This window comes from Dermacentor variabilis, chromosome 6, assembly GCF_050947875.1.
Source record: "Dermacentor variabilis isolate Ectoservices chromosome 6, ASM5094787v1, whole genome shotgun sequence".
In the NCBI taxonomy this organism is placed as follows: domain Eukaryota; kingdom Metazoa; phylum Arthropoda; class Arachnida; order Ixodida; family Ixodidae; genus Dermacentor; species Dermacentor variabilis.
The window spans coordinates 57,421,422-57,436,419 of record NC_134573.1 but is presented as its reverse complement, the minus strand read 5'-3'; the positions used below and the strand labels follow the sequence as shown (position 1 = coordinate 57,436,419).

Sequence of the window (14,998 nt, the reverse complement as noted above, 5' to 3'; positions counted from 1 at the left end):
TGTCTTTTCATGCTATGTGATTAGCGATGACGCAGTTGCGCATGCTCTGCTGGCCTTGCTGGGACTACACCGATTCTAATAAACCTCAGTTGATAGTCCAGTCGTTGTGGTGTGAACCTATCCTCTTGTCCTTTGGGTTTTTGACTGGTTTTTTCGTTCAAGTATGTACCAACTGGCCCACATTTCAACCCTTCTGCGATGTAGACGTAATTCACAGGGTGGCAACCAAAGACAAAACAAAGAAGAACATTGTTGTACAGTTCATAAAGCGCGAAAAGCGAGACAAAGTCTTAGAGAAGGCAAAGAAAACAAAACTTACGAACAGAAACCTGGGTTTGTCACTGGAAGCTTGCAAAACTGAGCTAAATCTGCCTGTCTCTATAAATGAACACCTGTGCCAATTTTTGAAGAGATTGCTTGGTGTGGCAGTCGCGCGCAAGCGCGAACATGGCTGGAAGTTTGTCTGGGTCAAAAAAGGTGTCATTTTTGCCCGTCGCGATGAAGCGTCAGCCGTTGTGGCAATAAGACGCGAGAGCGATCTGGACAAGATTACTGCAACAGCATAAGAGTGCGCATGCTTCGCGTGAGCACTAAGATTTCCCAGCATGTGCAAACATGGCTACCGATTGTGTGCTACCTCAGGACATACGCGGTATCACAACTCAGAATCCAGACAGGCTTTTTAAGCTTTTTCATTTAACCGTAAGATCCATTCAGTATAAATGTGACGAAATTATCACCCTTTTAGAATCATGCAGTGTTAGATTCGATGCACTCATGTTCACTGAGACTTGGTATTGTGAAAACTCGGATCACGTTATTTTACCGTGTTACAATCATTTCCTTTTAAATCGGAAAAATTGCAGAGGCGGCGGAGTCTCCATTCAAGTTGCTGTACCAGGTATTGAAATGCTACACGAATTTAGCACCGTTACGAGTGATATTGAAATAATTTGTATTAAGAAAAATAAGAATGCGTTCGCTGTGCTGTACAGACCGCGAAGCGGCAATCTCGTCACGTTCTTAAACTTCCTTGATTCTTTACTTTCTTGTGCCAATGAAAATGGATGGTTACTAGCAATACGCGGTGATATGAATATCGATGTTCAAAAGGTCTCAAAAGGATGAATGACTTTTTGTTTATGTTGCAGAGTAATGGTTTTCAGAATGTTATAGCAACGCGAACACGCGTTACTCCTTCAACTGCATCTGTGCTAGATTTATTAATTACTAACTTAAATCCTAATAACGTTTTCCCTGGTGTCATAAACAGTGACATCAGTGATCACTTACCTACATTTTGTATGCTTCAGCGTAACAGCGCATTGAAACAAAAGGAGTGGCCTGAACTCACGTACCGGAAAATATCATCTATCACGTTACAAAATTTTAGGGATAAGATCGCTCAAACAGACTGGAAGGAAACATTTACTTTTGAAAACAGCAACAAGTGCTATGACTCATTTTTAAGAATCTTCAAGAAACACTATTTCGAATCCTTCCCATTACGCACATACCGTAAACAAAAAAGGTTGCGGAAACCATGGATCACACATGAACATATCAAGCTTATTAAGCATAAGAACAAACTTTTGACAACTTTCTTAAGTCACGTAGCATGGAAAAATTAAAAGAATTTAGAATATATTTGACAACAATTGCTTGTGTGATAGGGGCAAAGTGTGGAGGAAAATTAACGAGGTATTAAACAAGAGCACTAAGGATGCCACGATTGACAACCTTGTTATACATAACAAAAAGGTTGGTGGAAAGGAACTAGCTAACTTTTTTAACAATTTCTTTGTTGAAATTGGCACTAGTACATACTGTCATGAAGCTGCTAATCATATTCCGAGATTATTCCACACAATGTACTTACTGCCTACATCCATCGCTGAAGTAACAACATTATATCAGCAGCTTAAAAATAGCCGTAGCCGTGACGTAGATGATACAGAAATCAAGCCAATCAAATACGTCATAGATTTACTTGCGCCAGCACTTACACACATATATAACGTCTCTCTTTCGACGCGGATTTTTCCAAACAACATGCAGGTAGCAAGAGTTTCAGTAATCTACAAGAATGGTGACAAAAATTGTTTAGGTAATTATCGCCCTGTGTCAATCTTGCCTGTATTTTCTAAAGGACTCGAGAAAGTGAATATTTCTCGCATTGAGAAATTTACTAGAAGATATAACCTCTTACAGGACTACCAATTTGGTTTCAGAAAGGGACGCTGCACCGAGACAGCACTTCTAGCTCAGAAGGAAGAAATATTAAACAACTTTGAAAATAAGTTAATGACATTGGGTATACTGTTAGACTTTAGCAAAGCTTTCGATCGAGTCAACCATCCAATATTGTTAGATAAATTAGAGCATTATGGGTTTCGAGGCACAACACTACAACTTATTAAATCTTACATGAGTGCGCGCCATCAATACGTCGAACTAAATAAGCATAAATCTCACCTACGGTCCATTGAATTTGGAGTTCCACAGGGTAGCATACTGGGACCAATTCTCTTTCTTTTCTATATTAATGACATTGTAAAAATATATGAGGATTGTGGATATGTTATTTATGCCGATGATTGCTCGGTGCTCGTTAAGGGAAAAACATTTATATTATAAGACAAAAGCGAAGTGCGTTCTGTCACAACTTTCAGATTTGGTGCCAGAACAATAGGCTCATTCTTAATGAGTCAAAAATTAAGTGTGTTGTTTCGCACCCCAGGTACCTTAGAAAATATAGACGACCATATTGCTCTCGGTCCATTCAAAATTAAAATAGAAAAGTTTGTTAAAATTCTAGGTGTCATTTTTTTCAGCAAACATGTCTTGGAATGAACATGTGAAAACTTTATTACCAAAATTAAGTAGAGCCGCCGGTGTATTAAGCCAGAACCGTCACACTTTTCCAGTCAGCATTAAAAAGATGTTATATTTTGCACTCTTTCACTCTCACTTACATTACTGCATGCTAATATGGGGAAACACGACAGCATCGAACTTGCAGAAACTCTTCCTTATTCAGAAAAAAAGCACTTGGATAAATAGAAAATTCCTCGTTCTTAGAACACACAGAACCACTCTTTCACAAACATAAAATTCTAAAAACCCACAATATATACAGATACAAATTATTAAGAACCTATAAAAACGCCACATTAGGTAGGGCGGAACCATTCAAAGAATTAGCAAATCTCAGGAAAAGTACAATTTCCTACCCATCCCGATATCAACCGCCATACTACGTTCCCTCTTCGCGCACCCATTATGGGATAGAAAAACTTGACTACGCCCTAGCAACTACACTAAATGAGCTAGACCGGAAAAGTGTGGACGTTCTGGCCCTTACTAACAAAACCTTATTTGACCTGTTTGTTTGACTGTATTGAAACTGCTTATGCTTCTAATTGTTCTTGGAATTGTCATTTGTGATCGGACGGCCTGATCGTTTATTTGCTGATATGTTTATATAACTGAATCAAGATAACAAATCGTCGTGTCACTGCTGCTGTACGGGTGGCTAGAGCTTAGTCAAGCTGCACAGATGCAGCTTTTTCCTCTGGCCCCCAATTTTCGCAGTAACAATGTATTGTCTGCTGCGAAAATAAAACTGGATTGAATGATTGATTGATTGAGTCATAGCGAAGCCAAATTGGTTGAATTTTACTGGGAATGAGTGCCACAGTTTTTTTTACCCCAGAACCATACCTGCTTCAGGAAAACGTTTCATTAGTTAACAGTGGGGTAAAGCGTGGTCAACGTGACAACAAACGAACAAGTGTTCCGAAAAGGCAACGAGCGTTCACCATGAGTGACAGCGCGGGAACCATTGTTTGCACTTACATAACACTCATTGAACGCTAACGCGTAGGAGCAACATGAACTTGTGCTTTCGAAATTTCTAGTTTTGCAAGATAAAATTCGCTTTGCACCCGCGCGTTTCATTTTAGCGTGTATAGAAGGCAATCTGTGAGCGTCTGGCTGACGTTGCCTGTGTTGCACCTATCGCGATTTTTACGTGGAGTCCCATCGCGTCCGCTGAGAGATGCCGGAGGCAGCCAAATTTTTTCAGATATATGTGCACCCTTGTATATGGGCTCTTATGGGACAGTTAATCAGAGCGGGGAATGTGAAATTGCTTGGAAGTCATTAGGATGTACCATCGTCCTATGATATTTACAGTATTGTAAGGGATGTATCAATGTTCCCTACGCGAAGTTCGTAAATGGAAGTTACCCTTGTTCTTAACGTTGACAATCAAAAACTTTCGCACATTTCGTGTCGTCACCCATATTTGTGATAGGATTAAATATAAGATTTACACATGCTCGTCATGAAAGTTTTTCATCTGCTGCCGTCCAGTGGGGATTCACATGGCGTTGGGGCAACTACTACTGCCTACTATGGCGCAAGAACGATGGGAGAACAAACAAAACGCCTGGCACGAGCTTCTTTTCCTTCCCAAGGGGCAACAGTCTTGGGTTCGTCAGTGCTTGCAGTGCACACTTACCCACGTAGACGCACGATCCACCCTTCTGTGCGTAGTGGATTCGGCAGCTGCAGGTGCCACGTACGCAGACACTGCTGCGCGTGTAGCAGCTGTCAATAGTAGAGCAGTTCCCTCCGAGCTTGGCCTCTGCATGAACAATTAGACCAAGTGGATCCAGAGGCGAGCTTTGTCGTGCAAGTCAATAGCTTCCATGCAATTACGAAAATATGTAAGAAGGCGGGAGTGAAGGTTTTCAAGCGTGCTAAAGTGCGTTTCAATATATCTGCGATATCAGCCATAAAATTTGCTGTCACGTCAGATGCTGATGCTTCTTATGATGGGCCGGATTCTAGTGGTGATCTAACACAGCCGGAACTCCGGTGAATATTCAAAGGTACACCGGGTGCACTCTATGTACCGCGTGGGTTCAAATGTGTTCTTAAGGGCTCCATAGCGATAGGGATCACGCCTCAGATGCGACGAAATGCTGAAGTGTGGTTTTGCCAGTAAGATGGCAATTATGCAGCACAGGAAGATTTTATTGGTGTGTATGTTGCGGAACATTGACCTTCACCTAATGCGATGCAGGCCGTCTTTATGTACCGCAAGAACAATCGTCTTGACATGCCAAAGACACGCTCGTAATGTGAAGACTGGTTTTGCTGTCTTGCAGCTCATAATTCTACCATTAAAAAACTGAACGACGGCTTAGAATAGCGCAGTCTTACAGGGAAAGAACTTGCCAATGTCGTTCTCTAACAAAGTCTAAGTAAAGAAAGCCGATGAACGGTAGCAGCATAGCGGTACCGGTTTCCTGTCTCCCTGAAATTCCGTGGTCGAATTGACAAAGCTTTTCGTTTGCAGTTGTTGTTTGCCCTTTACCGAGCGCCTTCGTACTAGATGAAGAATTGGCTACCACTTCCTCTCAAGTGCAGCTAGCGTAAAAAGTTTCATGCGTGTACCAGCCCGGTTCAGGGGTAATTACCCGCAGTCGTCATACGCACAAGATCGGTAGAGTCCAGCTAAACGAGCCGAGGACCGTGGTTGGGGTCACGGAATGGCCGGAATGTTACAATTACATAGGATCTTCAAGACGACGACGATGTGAATGAAGGCAACTTCGCAATAACCGCTGCCTCAAGTAAGAGGCTACCACGAATTCAATTTCACTTGGATCTAAAGATACCGCGGCCACCTTTTGTTTTTTGTGACGTGAATGCCACCTAACAGTGGGATTTCTGCCTGTGATAACGCTTTTCTCCCTTCCCAAACATTAGCATTTTAGAATCGCTATTTTGGCACTGTCTATCGCCAGAAGACAGGCGCCGGTGTTCTGCTGGCAGAGCAGCAGTTACTGCCAGAGCAGTGTTCCCTTGAGAGTGTGCGAAGTACTAGAGTGTGATTCCTTGCGTAGGCAAATGTGAAACGACAAGGCGTGCGTCCGCGAGTGCCGATCGCTCACCTGGCATGCACTTGAATCCCTGCTTGACTCGCATAGGACTGGGGCAGATGCACTTTCCATCGAGGCATAGCAGGTACACGTTGTTGTAGCGGCATTGCTCCACGCGCTCGCAGCTGCTGCCTAGGGCACCAGCTGAGAGACGTCGGTGGAAGCAGATCAGCGTTAGTCATAGGCAGAGATGCTAAAACAATAGCTTTCTCAGAGTGGGTGACGTATTAAAATAAATGTATCTACACTTCTGCCTAGAGCGCTCGAGCACGTACCTGCTGAGCCAAGAAAGAGTCATGACATAGCAGCTGCCAAGCTCAAAGTGCGAGGTTGGATACTGCCCGAGCGTCCATGCCGCTACCGCTGTTTGCAAGCATTGTCTATCAAACCGGCTAGGGCCGCACGAAAATTGATTTGTTTGCATCGCGGCCCACCAATTCCGAACGGTAGACATAAAATGCGGATGACTGTAAAGCACATAAATGTTTACAAAACGACGCAACCAAATAGAGCACAAAAAGGCAGGCAACTTTACTCAAAGGACAAGAGGATAGTTCCAATGAGAGCGTGGGCGATAGGTTTGGAAATCGTAACCACGAATGTAGTTGAATTTATTAGCCGCGCATGAAAAAAGGCTCAGCGCGACCTTAGCAACCGTGCATGCGCAAACCAGACAGTATTTCTTGAACACTTTTTCATTTCAACACTCAAGCTGTATCACTCCGGTATTACTTTCTTATCAGGGATACTCGCGGGTATCAAAGCACACCATACATGTTAGCCCCATGCTTTTATCTTTAGGGCATTGGAACTCTGCGTTTAATAGTCTTATACATTCGCCTAGACATATATCTATCGTGTGTCCACAATGTATAGCGTCCGTGGTGTTCGAAGTAGGTTTAAGTACCAATAATCACAAAACGCTTGACTTGTGGTGTCAGGTGTTTTTCTTTTGGCTATTCAGCTCATCGATTTTTTTTCTAATAGAAAACTGTTAATTTGCCTTTCGGAGATAGCACGATTTTGATCCTGAATATGGATCCTCTGGATCCCTCGATGAAGCGGACATTACTTGCAAAATCAATCGAAATGCACAGTCGACTACTCAACTAATTTCAACTGATTGGGTTTTCAACCAAATACGCTATACGGTATGTATTGCAATTTACGAATTGTAGCCGAGGAGGTGGCAAGGCATAATAACTTGGAACAAATCCTGAACGAGAGTTTTGGTTTTGAGCCTATATCCCTTCATACTGCCGCAAAATTCTCTGTTGTTTCATCTATATTTTTCAGCAAAACACCGCTTTGTGCACTGAAGCACAAGAATAACTGGAACGCTAACTACTCATAAGAATTCGTTCCATGCGAATATGCCTGTGAACTTGCCGGCTACAATTTGTGAATTGCATATGTGCCATCAGCTAATTTCTTAGAAACCTAATATTTCAAGTTATGCTATTTGTCGATTATCTATTTCAACTTCTCGTGCAAGTCATGTTTGTCTCATCAAGTAATCTATCTAAACGTTGTTATTACAGGCGATGTTTACAAATTATGTACCCTGTAAAAATTCTTTAATTCTTGTATTTTGTGGGCCGAAACCACGATATGATTGTGAGGCACGCCGTAGTGGGGAACTGCGGAATAATTTTGACCGGCTGGGGTTCTTTAACGTATGCACGATACACGAGCATAGTCTTATAAAAAAGTAATTTGGCCTAGCGTGCTTATTAGCATCGCGTAGCATAAAGAAGGGCTCGAAAACATTAGCCCCACATTTAGATGGGTATGCTCTGTGTACATGCACAACTAGTGGTGCGATATTTGGAGGTATTATTTGCGACCAGAAGATGACACAAAAGCCAACGTTCCTGTGCCAAACACTTCCTTTTTTGTTGAAGTCTCTACTGTGAAAACGCCATACCCCTAATGGAGGAGCTGCCTGCATATTACGGGCACGAAGTTCAAGCAGAACACAGAATGTCCGCGATTTGAGCCACTCATTGGTTGTATAGCATTACGAATTACGTTTTTCGGCGCATAAAAGAAAGTAATTTTACTTGGAAGATAAACAGCCTGAAAGAACCTGCCCAAAGTCTCTTTGCCAGCCATGTCCAGTGCACTTCGCCCTGGATGGGAGCCTTCACATCCACGCCCACGCCGTTCTAGGTGTGTGTATGAAGGCTCCCTAGCATCGCACTGAGAGCATCAAGACAAGGATAATAATCACCCCTGCTGCATTTGTAGACGCCACCTTCCTCCAGGAACAGCGGAGTGTAATCGGGGCAGGTGCAGTTCCCGGGTTCGCCGTCCCCGTCCGAGTTACAGGTCATGCCCTTGATGAACCGGGAGGAGCAGTCGGACACGTTCAGGCAGCGTTTCCCAAAGAAAGCGGCTGCGCAGACATTGCCATAGGCACCTCTTACGGTATAGGCAAGCGAATAAACGAGGGCGACGACTGCGCTCAATATAGTAACTTAAGTATCACCAGGGCCGTGTTTTGAAACAATAGCCTATTTGCGAAAGTGTCGAGGTAAGCAGCATTACGATGCTGCGTTCTTAGCGAGAATACTTTTAGTCCACTTACCGACTCCTGTAACTAATGAAGACATGGTATCTAGAGGCTGTCTCTCGGTTGGGAACTTCCGGATGTGATTTTACATTTTCCTGGTTTCTCGGCGCACGTGACGTTTTATTGTAGCAGCGGGTGTCGTGGCCGGTGGCTCAGCCTATCAGTGTTCAATGAACGTATTTTCTTTTGAAAATATCCACGAGAAATACGGATCCGTAACGAACACATAACGGTCACATAAACCAACAGCGCTACTCAACTCTTTGAGCTTGATGGCGCTTCCTGTTTTAAAGGCTTTGCGGAAAGACGCGGGTTGCCACAGGACATACCGGGCAGCTGCTTCGTTTTGACTGACACGTATGGCATAGTAGAGTCTGCGGCAGCACCGAATTCTCGTATTCCTGCCCCAATGATCGTGCTCAACTGCCCCCTTCTTCTTTTCTCCATAAAAAAGAAAAATAAAGTTTAAGAAGCGCGATTATTGCTACGCGATACTGACCACCGCCTTTAACCTCGTGCTGCCTCGCTAAGACCGAAGCGCTGGAAGATTCGCCTTTAGACGACGGCTTTGCAAAGTTTTGCAAATGGAAACGTGTTGCGAACAGGGAGTCTCGCCTACGGTACTTTTGCAGAGCTACCATAGCGTGCCAGTCCAGCGTTTCCCACTTTTTCGTAAAGCGGCGTCATGAAACGGTGTGCAATACATTGTGGTTCTCGTACTCATGTCAATATTAGTTTCCGCGCGCAAGCGTTTTCTGTACAGGAAAAGGGGTAAAATGCTGTTTTAACTTGTATGTTACCTATTTTTAGTCAATTTACGAAGTTCCTTCTAATTAAATATTTGCGCCAAAACCTACCTTACGATGACGGTCGGTGGTAATGCGCTAGCACTTAACACATTGACGCAAGGTATTGCTGCCGTAGAAACGAATTATATATGGGTGTGTACTGCAGATGAACTCTTTCGAATTTCCCTAAAAACACTCATTGCTATCTAGCGCCGCCGTCTAGAAACCTGCGCGTGACCTCCTCCAAAATGCGTGGGCTCCCGCACGTGCCAAAGCACAGCAACGCGACATGCGACAACCGGGCTTCTTTCCTGGCCCTTGCGCTTCTTTCTGGTCACGCTGCGCCATCTAATGGTACTACCGAGAAGGCCACGCGTGGTCTCCGAGACGACAAGCGTGGCGCGCCGGTGTCTGCGAATGCTGAGAATTGTGTCCTCGCTTGGTCGCACACTCAGTGGCACACACACAGTTGGCGGGACGTTTACTAAATAGCGCCACATATCCAGTACATGCGTGGCACAGATCACTAAAATGTTGGCGAGAAAGGCTTTCACTGAATGCAGCACGCACACAGTATATTTGTGACGCAGCGTGCAAATGCGTAGGGCTGTTGTCCTTGAGGAACTCATGTGACGTGGGTTCGGTTTAGCTCACCATCGAAGAAATTTAGGGACCTTTTTCGTCAATTTAGAGTGGCGCAATCCCAGTGGCACATACGTAGTTACCCAAGTTGTCGTCAACGACACTCATTGAAGAGCAGCACACACCAACTGGCACATACTCAGTGACCCAAGTTCGCATCAGAGAGGTTCACTGAAGACCAGCACAGACCGAGTGGCACACACCCAGTGCTATATCCAAGTAGGCGTAGAAGAGTTTCTTAGAATAGTGGCGCTTACGCAGCCCTGCTTGTGCAGTGACTAATGTCGGCGTGAAATCGCTTCGTCGAAGAGAGGCACGTATGTACACACTGGCACATATTTATTTACCCAAGCTGATTATATGGTTGGTTTCAAACCCCTGTTGCTTCAGCACAGCATCCGGTTACGCTACCCATTCGACCATGGACTACCAAGTGACCAAAGTAGGCAGGAAAACGGTTATATACAAACAAACTAACATAGCTGCATAGACTGGCCTTGGAAAATGCGTGAAGTAACCAAAGAATGCTAACGTATTAAAATCATTCAGCGATTGAATAAAACATCTCAGTGGCTGTTATAATGCTTCACTATCGGCCTATATAAGGAATTTTAATTGTAACGCGATTAGCATCACATGGAAACTTCAGACAGTGTGCAGCATATCTGTATTTCAGTCAGTTTGTCCGCGCCTAACAATTTTTCGCTAACTTGGGTCCTTGAGCAGTCCAGGGTCTAAAGGGATCGAACATCAGACTACTCTGCTAATGGAGCCGGGTTCCAAACAAACTGTCGTATCATGTTGTGCCACTGGATATGTAACGTTGGTTATGTGGCGCTCTGCAATGAACCTGATTCACGCCACGTCACCTTGAATCACTGCGTATGTGCCACGGGGTATGCGTAGCTCTTCACTGACTCTGATGCCAATTGGGTCACTGCTGCTTTTGTCCGCAAACAGCAGTGCGAGCTCGAAGAGGAAGACGACTTTTGACGTTAAATGCAATTCGCATTACACATCACCACATTCTTCTGCAGCGCCCCACAGTTAACCTACAAAATTCTACACAGCGGTACCAAGCATACATTGGTGAAACTGTAATTTGCCTCAAGCAGCAGCGGGTACTGGAAAAAGAGCAAGACACTGTCCAGCTACATACACGACTCAGACATGACGCGTGTTCGTGGTGGTATTACGGTGTGTTGCTTCAATTCTTCAATGCTAATCGCATAACGTCAATATTCATCCTGAGGTTGGCTCTGCAGGGATATTGTGTCGTTAATAGAGCTTCGTAAAATTATGGAAGCTTTTCACTTTCCAAAGTCGGGTGACGAATGCGAGAGTCAACCAGACATATGGGCAGACAGGGAAAAATATATTGATATAGTGAAAATTAAGCTTTGGTAAGGTCCGCTGTATCTTTATCGCCCTTTGTAGTGTTGAAATCTATTCGAAGTACTGGCTCATGTCCTGTATATTGCTTTTTGACATGAGGTAGCGTTTCGAGTGGAAGCGCCAGCAGTTGCGCCGACTTAAATCTTTCTTCAATCATGAGAGCACTGCGTCCTATTCGTTCACGGCTAAACTATTCTGGCTAGATCAAGTTGCTGTCATTCCGCGCCCGATATATGACGCGTGTGGATTCCACGGCGATAGCACACGGCGGTGATAGCACACGGAATAATCAATCAATCAATCAATCAATCAATCAATCAATCAATCAATCAATCAATCAATCAATCAATCAATCAATCAATCAATCAATCAATCAATCAATCAATCAATCAATCAATCAATCAATACTATTATATAGCATATATTATACATACACATTATAAAAGGTACGTTGCATTCAATTCAGTTCATACACAAGGAGGTCCCGGGGTCAAAGATCGATGGGGAGCCTCCTATAAAACGCTCGACAAGAACAATAAAAAACTGCATTGCAGTATTTGGGCCGTGTGCGAAGATACACAAACATTCTGTCGATGTAATTTGCGTAGTATAACAGCAACGTCACTGTTAAGGTATATAATGGTTTAGGTTGCTAGGCACACTTGAACGCATGCTCATTAGCGCTTTAAACAGACGCAAGCGTTCTTGTGATATGTGCTCTTGCCAACGTCATATGTCCAGTATTACAAGAAATTGTAGGAGAATATCTTATGGTGGTATTTAAATTAAACTGTATTACGCGAACAAAAATTAGGGTCAATTTTTTTTTATTCCTGTGCTTAGAATCAGCAGTGCCAATTTCGGAGAATAACTTTCACGCTATAACAGCTAGCGCAGGCTTCGTGCGTTTACTCACCACCAGCGTCATTCACTCTACCTGGGAGGGATCCGTTGGCGGTCGCCGGCACTGTTGTCAATCTGAAAATAACGTAAAAAGGGCAGATGCCATAAGTTTAAACTGGGGCAGCAAATTTTCCGTACGCTATTTCGTTTTCTCATAGCATTGGTCAAGTTGCGCCGAAGAACTTTAGCATCGATGTGAATCCTCTAAGCGCTTGAAATTTCGATAGTATCCACAGCCTTATGGTAGTGTTGGTTTCTAGAAAAGCACCACTCTCTGTGCGAGTGATGACTCAAAGTCATCGCAGTTGGCTTGGGCAGGCTGCAGCATCTGCAAAAGCTGGCAAAGTCGTCCGCTGCAGCCACCCTATGGTATGAACAAACACGTGTTTCTAAGGTTGCGGACCACAATTCAATATGGTGAATACACCATTCCTTGTTCGGGGGGCGATTATATTAATTTATACGATTGAAGTTGAGGAACCTGAAATAGTGCTACTTCCAACCAATCATTTAGGGCCCTACCTCTGCGAAATCTGGTACGAATAGCTTTAATGTAACTAATGCTTTCAATAAAAGCTAACGGAAAGCAATCCTTGACAATACCAAATGGTCTTGACTACAAACAGGGGCTGATGCGCCATTTTCTTGCTCACAAATATTATTAGAATAAAAGAGCTTGCAAGCTAAAAGACATCGTGCAATTGCAAGTGGCGAGCAAGCGTAACACAGCACTTATGAGCAGCAAGGTGCCCGCCGCGGTGGCTTAGCGGCTATGGCATTGCGCTGCAAAGCACGAGGTCGCGGCATCAAATCCCGGCCGTGGCAGCGGCATTTCAATGGGGGCGAAAACGCCACTCTCCCATGCATTGGGAGCACATTGAAGGTTCTTCAGTGGTCAAAATTATTCCAGAGTCCCCCCACTGCCTCGTGCCTCATAATGAAATAGTGGGTTTGGCAAGTAACACCCCAGAATTAAATCCAATTCAACAAGCAGCACGAGCAAAAATAAGCTGCTAAATGACAAGCTAACCAAGGCAATTTCTTGCTAAGGATTCTTACCTCGTACCCAGGCGTTTTACAAGATACGACAAGAGAACACGACACTACTGTGTTCCTGTATATTTTAATAATTTATCTCAATATCTCTTGTACGCTCAAACTAAATACAAGTTAAAAAAGACACTCAGGACACAATTAGAGACTCTCCTGGGACATTCAAGTTTCTGGCCAATGACGAAGGCAATCTTCATTTAAATTTTGTCGCTTGTAGACAATCGCTCGTTATAAATGCATCATTGCAGTGCTTTATAATACGAAAGAAAATGCTACTTGTCAAGGTTTATTTCATATTTAAAAAGAAGAAATAAGACAACGACGCTGGCGGTCGAAAGGTTTCGTTCTCGCTCGACTCGGCGCCGCCCGCGCTTTCACATTTCAGGAGTTTAGTTATCGCCCAGTGCTTCGCTAGTTTTGCTGACTCGCGAACCTCGCACAAACTGCCAGTAGCAGAGAACTCCACTTCTTCGCGGGATGTCTGAATGGTCCATGCCAGTTGACCAAAAGCAGCTGCAGCGGATAATGCACTGCTTTGTCTTGGCTCGGTTACTCCATGACGGTGTGTTTGCGTATTGCGCAAAAACTGTAACGCTGTATGTGAGGCCCCATTTTACTCACTGACGGCATCAAAGGGCAGTGACGGCGTCTGCAACATCACCCCTCCCCGTTTGGGTGGAGGGAGATTTGAATTGCCGTATAGGTCTTCGGACAATTAGGGTACAATTTTCTCGTAAACGAAATATTTCTTGGTACGAAACCAGCGTTGAGAGGTTTTTGGAATGGTGTTCAAACAGTCCACGTCGACTTAGTACTTGAATTTAGTGTCACTTTAACCTCCAATTTATTTATTGATGCTGCGGTCTAAACAGGGGAGAAGGCGTTTTCCATATTTATTTACAGGTAGTCTTCTTGGTGTATTAGTCACGCATTGTAACATTCTGGTGTTGTAAGTCGAAGAAGATTATAAGCAATGTAAAATCCTCCAATTCAGTGGCCCCTAGTGCGCGCGAATCGGGAACTATCGCCATAGTCGCAGCTTCAAAACGTCCCATTTTTGGACTTATGCCGGAAGGCTCACTGGCACCACGAAACTCTGGCCTTTTTCTTATCATTTCTACTGTTCGCGAAACAGTGCAGTCTGTTTATCCTTCCCTGTGGCCCTTCAGTCACACTTGTTCTTCATGCAACACTTCTCTTGCATCAGTTATCGACCGATGGATGCATCGGCTTGCCCGTGCAAAATAAGTGGCATGCTTGGGAGAAAAATATCTTTTTTTGTGTGTGTGTGCTGTCAATGTTTTGTGGTTGTATTTTTCTGCCTTTTAAAAACATTGGTACTCGTTTACCTGTCTTCGTAACATTTCGGTTACATGTGTTCTTCACAGCGTTTGAGCGTACTAACCCAGGGCTGTCTTTCAAGGCCAAGTAAATCGAACGCGCCACGCTTTAGGCGTTATCGCCAGCAGACCTAGCTGGTCAAATATTTTTTTTTTTACTTTTCAGCATATTGTTCATAATTTCAGAAATAATATAGTACGTCCCGTCAAGTATTCCTACATTATTCGAACGTAAAATTCGCGTTAGTTAAGGGCGCCCGTAAATAAACGACTTCGCAGTAGTTACGCACGGCTGACGAGGAAGAATTTCTGTTCACATAACCTGTTGAGATGAATTTGCCTCTGTTT

At 43.8% G+C, this 14,998-nt stretch overlaps 1 protein-coding gene across 1 annotated transcript in view; it reads right to left on the bottom strand.

Annotated features, from left to right (window-relative positions):
* Window positions 1-6,730, bottom strand: part of LOC142586142 (uncharacterized) — an 89,129-nt gene extending 82,399 nt beyond the window's left edge. Inside the window, exons 1-3 of the mRNA XM_075697395.1 lie at window positions 6,724-6,730; window positions 5,967-6,098; window positions 4,526-4,651 (exon numbers count right to left, since the gene is read on the bottom strand). Of these exons, the coding sequence (XP_075553510.1) occupies window positions 4,526-4,651; window positions 5,967-6,098; window positions 6,724-6,730 (265 nt within the window). The remainder of the gene's footprint in view (window positions 1-4,525; window positions 4,652-5,966; window positions 6,099-6,723) is intronic.
* Between the last annotated feature and the right edge of the window lie 8,268 nt (window positions 6,731-14,998).